The 6,555-nt window shown below is 48.4% G+C and overlaps 1 protein-coding gene across 1 annotated transcript in view; it reads left to right on the forward strand.

Annotated features, from left to right (window-relative positions):
* Positions 1–555: 555 nt before the first annotated feature.
* The window catches only part of LOC106607247 (rho GTPase-activating protein 23), a 99,363-nt gene continuing 93,363 nt past the window's right edge, over positions 556–6,555 (forward strand). The window contains exon 1 of the mRNA XM_082976644.1: positions 556–1,024. Within this exon, the coding sequence (XP_082832770.1) occupies positions 1,016–1,024 (9 nt within the window). The 5' untranslated portion in view covers positions 556–1,015. The remainder of the gene's footprint in view (positions 1,025–6,555) is intronic.

A 6,555-nucleotide genomic window follows, 5' to 3' on the forward strand; every position in this document is an offset into this window, starting at 1 on the left:
GGAAACTATAGAAGATGTGTTTTTCCTGACTGACCAAGAATGACCGTGTGTGACTCTGTGTTTACATGTTTGTGTATATTCACATGTACTGTAGGTAGATAAACAGTTGACCCTTACTCCCTCTATCACTTTCCCTCTCTGAATGTGGCAATGCATCAATACACATTTGTGAGGGAAGCACCATGAAAAACATGCATTCCTTAAAGGGGCACAGGGATCCCTATAGCCCTCCCCTGCTCTCCCCTTTCCCCCAATCACAGTACCAGGACTACATGTCCCAACATGCTCCCCCCTTGCAGTGGGTCATAAATCCTGCCAATGGTTTTGTACCAGGAGACCTCTGGTTGGTGTATTCTATGGCAACTTTGGTTTTCACAGAGGCATTAGCTGGACAGCTGGCAGAGGGTCCCTCAGACCTCTACCGGGAGTCACATGGTCTGGCCCGACCAACCCCTTTCCTCACCTCTCTCTCGCCCCCCTCCCTCCTACTCTCTCATTTGCTCATTCTGGCTCTGTGTCGCTACAGCGAGAGGGGGAGGGGAGATGGGAAGGAGGAGGGAAGTGGAGAGAAAGAGGAGGGAGGGAAGTGGAGGGAAGAGGAGGAAGGGGGCAGCAACAGAGGTGGAGTCGAGGCGAGTGAAAGAGAGAAAGAGAGCGGGAGACCTCTCCCTGTGTAATTCTGCTATCAGTGAGAGAGGTGAGGATTCCACACACGCCCTGTTTCCCCCCGCAGCTCCACGGAAACAAGCAGAACGACAAGAGAGGAGCGACTGGCAAGATAAACACAGGCTGTCAGAGCCACAGCGAGGAGGGAGAAGGAGCGAGGTATAGACAGGGAGAATCATGCCTCTCCAGAGGGTCACAGCCGCCCACTGCTTGGCTGCCTTGCCTATTTGAGGAGAGGAGGATCGCAGTTGGGAATACTGAGCCAAGAACGCCGAAGGGGAGCCAAGGAGACGCCGGTGATTCTGTACCATGAGCGGGAACAGGAGGAAGGAGGAGGCTCGCTGAAAACATGGACCAGGTGAGGAGAGGAAGAGAGGAGAAAGGAGGAGCAGAGGGACACTGAAACGCCGCGTAGTACCTACACACACAATACACATACCTTACACACACTAAACACACAGTAGACCCTCTGATTCATTCATAACATCCACCACCCCACCTATTTCCGTCCCAACGCCCCCGGCCCCCGGGTAAAAACAAACAGCACAGCATGCTTCTTCTCCGCCGCTACTACCGTATCTGATCCCCCCCCTGATACTGCTGCCTGTCTCCGTCAGGCTGAGGGGCGGTGGGGTGCCGTGCCGGGGGGAGGGAGCCGCCGGGTGTGCCTGTCGTCAAACAGCCACCACCAGCAACCAGGCCTCTAGAGGGTTGACAATACCACTCAATACTATGTATTTTCTCCCAGATTTGTACTGTGATCAGCAATACACAGGAGAGAGATGGCTCGCTTTGGCAATGTAAACATATGTTTGCCGTGCCAATGAAGCCCTTTTGGATTGAATTGGAGGGAGAGAGACAGGGGTGTGGCTGTGGTTAAGCAGGCATCCTTGATGATCTCTCTTAACCAGATCCCTGTAATTAGCACCGTCTCACATTATCAGTTAGCATGGAGGGGATTGCAATGCTAATCAGGGCTTGACTACGGTTGTATGCGTCGCTGTGTGTCTAACCCGTTGACTTTAAGGAGGGTGTCACGGTGAGGACGCCATGCAACAGGGCTCTCTGAGGAGGATGCTCAGAGTGGAGTAGAGAGTAGATGGATAGAGATGAGCAAACAGTCACTCTGAGCTATCCAACCAGGACCACAAGTTCACTCATAAAAATAGTTTACTCACCGGTGTGTACTTGTTTTCCTATATTATCAGGACCCCGATGTCCTAACAATTCACCCGAATGTCCCGAAAAGGTAGGAAAACAATAACTTTTTTGAAAAGTCAGGGATTTTTTCAGGTCCTGAATTTGTTCAAATGCTATTTTAAGCTTAAGGGTTACATTTAGCGGTTAGGGTTTTGGGGGCTAGGGTTAGGTTACGGGGTAGGGTTACGGAAAATATGATTTTTAACGGTTAAACATTTTGACACCCCAAAAAGTCCTACAATTTCACTAAAACAAAGCTGTGTGTGTGTGTGTGTGTGTGTGGATCATGTATGAGGGTCTGTGAGTGGGTCATTCATAGAAATAGATTCTAGTCATTCTTTCTATGGGGTCATCATGGTACATGTATGGTCTGTGACAGTGTGTTTCTATCTGTGTCAGCTGCCCTATGACAGTTCATATGCCATCAGCCTTATAGGTGTCTGTGCATCACCTGTTCCTGTGCTCTCTCCGCTTGTTTGCCTTCTACTTCATAGGGATGGTGTGAGAATGAGACATAGGGAAAAACCACTACATTATTCTATAGGATAGCATAATACAATGTGTGGTTGTGTAATTATTGGTGTCCAATGTTTCCATTTCAATGTTGCAAATGTCTAGATGTGTGCGCAAACATATAATTAAGCAATAAGGCCCAAGGGGGTGTGGTATATGGCTAATATAGCCTAGTGGTTAGAGCGTTGGACTAGTAACCGAAAGGTTGCAAGATCGAATCCCCGAGCTGACAAGGTAAAAATCTGTCGTTCTGCCCCTGAACAAGGCAGTTAACCCACTGTTCCTAGGCCGTCGTTGAAAATAAGAATTTGTTCTTAACTGACTTGCCTAGTTAAATAAATTTAAAGTAAATATACCACTGCTAAGGGCTGTTCTTATCCACGACACAACGCGGAGTGCCTAGATACAGCCCTTAGCCGTGGTATATTGACCATATACCATAAATGCCTGAGGCGCCTTAATGCTATTATAAACTGGTTACAAACATAATTAAAAATAAATGTTTTGTCATACCCATGGTATATATACCACAGGTTTCAGCCAATCAGCATTATGGGCTTGAACCACCCAGTTTATAAAAGTCCATAAATACATGTTTGTAGGCTACATGTCATATACACTGAGTGTACCAAACATTATTAACACCTGCTCTTTCTATGACATAGACCAGGTGAAAGCTATGATCCCTTATTGATGTCACTCGTTAAATCCACTTCAGTCAGTGTAAATGAAGGTAAGGAGACAGGTTAAAGAAGGATTTTTAAGCTATGAGACAATTAAGACATGGATTGTGTATGTGTGCCATTCAGAAATTGAATAGGCAAGACAAAATATTAAAGTGCCTTTGAATGGGGTATGGTAGTCTGTGCCAGGCACACTGGTTTGTGTCAAGAACTGTAACACTGCTGGGATTTTCACGCTAAACAGTTTCTCGTGTGTATCAAGAATGGTCCACCACCCAAAGGACATCCAGCCAACTTGACACAACTGTAGGAAGCGTTGGAGTCAACATGGGCCAGCATCCCTGTGGAACGCTTTCAACACCTTGTAGAGTCCATGCCCTGACGAATTGAGGCTGTTCTGAGGGCGAAAGGGGGGAGGGGTGCAAATCAATATTAGGAAGGTGTTCTTAATGTTTGGTACATCTCAGTGTACGTGTGTCGGCTAGATGTGTGATACTGTGTTTTCTGCTGGCATTCACACATTTGGAGGCATTTACATTAGCTGTCATCTGTTTTCATCCACGCCTTAATGACCTGAGGGTGGATGGAGCAGTAGAGATCAGGGAAAGGGCCATCTATGACCCAGCTTTTACGTTGTCATCACGTATTCTCCATCATCCCATTTAGGGCTTACAGTATAGTCACCTCATACACTTCTATGGCCCTGTCCCTGTCCACATGGGGCCTGTGCTTGGCTGAGGTTGATGAGACTGATTTTAGGCGGGACTCTGTAGTCTGGTTGTATCTAATGTTAGGCTGGACTCTGTAGTCTGGTTGTATCTAATGTTAGGCTGGACTCTGTAGTCTGGTTGTATCTAATGTTAGGCTGGACTCTGTGGTCTGGTTGTATCTGATGTTAGGCTGGACTCTGTAGTCTGGTTGTATCTGATGTTAGGCTGCACTCTGTAGTCTGGTTGTATCAATCAATCAATCAATCAATCAATCAATCAATCAATCAATCAATCAATCAATCACATGTATTTATAAAGCCCTTCTTACATCAGCTGATGTCACAAAGTGCTGTACAGAAACCCAGCCTAAAACTCCAAACAACAAGCAATGCAGGTGTAGAAGCACAGTAGCTAGGAAAAACTCCCTAGAAAGGCCAGAACCTAGGAAGAAACCTAGAGAGGAACCAGGCTATGAGGGGTGGCCAGTCCTCTTCTGGCTGTGCCGGGTGGAGATTATAACAGAACATGGCCAAGATGTTAAAATGTTCATAGATGACCAGCAGGGTCAAATAATAATAATCACAGTGGTTGTAGAGGGTGCAACAGGTCAGCACCTCAGGAGTAAATGTCAGTTGGCTTTTCATAGACGGTCACTCAGAGTATCTCTACCGCTCCTGCTGTCTCTAGAGAGTTGAAAACAACAGGTCTGGGACAGGTAGCACGTCTGGGGAACAGGTCAGGGTTCCATAGCCGCAGGCAGAACAGTTGAACCTGGAGCAGCAGCACAACCAGGTGGACTGGGGACAGCAAGGAGTCATCAGGCCAGGTAGTCCTGAGGCATGGTCCTAAGGCTCAGGTCCTCAGAGAGAGAGAAAGAAAGAAAGAGAAAGAATTAGAGAGAGTATACTTAAATTCACACAGGACACCGGATAAGACAGGAGAAATACTCCAGATATAACAGACTGACCCTAGCCCCCCAACACATAAACTACTGCAGCATAAATACTGGAGGCTGGAGGCTGAGACAGGAGGGGTCGGAGGGGTCAGGAGGGGTCGGGAGACACTGTGGCCCCGTGCGATGATACCCCCGGACAGGGCCAAACAGGCAGGATATAACTCCACCCACTTTGCCAAAGCACAGCCGCCACACCACTAGAGGGATATCTTCAACCACCAACTTACCACTTACTGAGACAAGGCTGAGAATAGCCCACAAAGATCTCCCCCACGGCACAACCCAAGGGGGGGGCGCCAACCTGGACAGGAAGATCACGTCAGTGACTCAACCCACTCAAGTGACGCACCCCTCCTAGGGATGGCATGGAAGAGCACCAGTAAGCCAGTGACTCAGCCCCTGTAATAGGGTTTGAGGCAGAGAATCCCAGTGGAGAGAGGGGAACCGGCCAGGCAGAGACAGCAAGGGCGGTTCGTTGCTCCAGTACCTTTCCGTTCACCTTCACACTCCTGGGCCAGACTACACTCAATCATAGGATCTACTGAAGAGATGAGTCTTCAATAAAGACTTAAAGGTTGAGACCGAGTCTGCATCTCTCACATGGGTAGGCAGACCATTCCATAAAAATTGAGCTCTATGGGAGAAAGACCTGCCTCCAGCTGATTGCTTAGAAATTCTAGGGACAATAAGGAGGCCTGCGCCTTGTGACCGTAGCGTACGTGTGGGTATGTACGGCAGGACCAAATCGGAAAGATGGGTAGGAGCAAGCCCATGTAATGCTTTGTAGGTTAGCAGTAAAACCTTGAACCTTGTATCTAATGTTAGGCTGGTTGGTTAGGCTGGTTATTCTGGTTGTATCTGATGTTAGGCTGGAGGCAGCCCAGGGACGCAGCAGACTAGCTGCTAGGACCTGAAAGGGTGCTGAATGAGTAGGAGGAGAGGAGAGATGTCTGGGAGATGGCAAGGAGCACAGGCACAAGTCCCTTCTCTTCTCTCCCCCAGACAGTGTATCCCCTGGTCATTGATTACCTCATCCCCCATTCTACCCCTCCTCTCCCGAGGTGGTGTGTGTGTGTGTGTGTGTGTGTGTGTGTGTGTGTGTGTGTGTGTGTGTGTGTGTGTGTGTGTGTGTGTGTGTGTGTGTGTGTGTGTGTGTGGTTATAAACAACATGTTTTAGAGGGCTACTCCTCACCCCCTCCTCAGGTTAGATTCTTAGGGATCACTGGGGGACAACTGCTCTGCGTTTCAAATGGCACCCTATTCCCTATATAGTGCACTATTTTTGACCCAAACCCGTTGGGTCCTGGTTAAAAGTAGTGCACTATAAAGGGAATAGGATGCCATTTGGGATGCTGCCGTGGTGTACTTTCCATGCCCATCCTGTCAGTCTGCCAAGGTGACGCCAGCCCCCCACTCTAGTAGAGGTGACATCATCACTGCCAGCCAGCATCCGTGTATGTGTGGTTGTGTGTATGTGTGTGCGCGAGAGCGTCCGATTTTAATTGTGTGTGTGTGTGTGTGTGTGTGTGTGTGTGTGTGTGTGTGTGTGTGTGTGTGTGTGTGTGTGTGTGTGTGTGTGTGTGTGTGTGTGTGTGTGTGTGTGTGTGTGTGTGTGTGTGCGTGCGCGCGTGTTCCATTTGTTAGCCTAGTTTCTCATTTTAGAGATTGGCCTGGGGCAATCACACAGCGTGCTTCTGTACTGTGTCCCACGCAGCAGAGGGAGCTTCTCGTTTTGGGGTCATACCACTTTACATGTACAACAACTGAGCTTACTACTACAGTGTTTGCATCAGTGCCTGGGGGTAGCTTACACTACCACAATGCAGC

This window comes from Salmo salar, chromosome 06 (genome assembly GCF_965601325.2).
Source record: "Salmo salar chromosome 06, fSalSal1, whole genome shotgun sequence".
Lineage (NCBI taxonomy): Eukaryota > Metazoa > Chordata > Actinopteri > Salmoniformes > Salmonidae > Salmo > Salmo salar.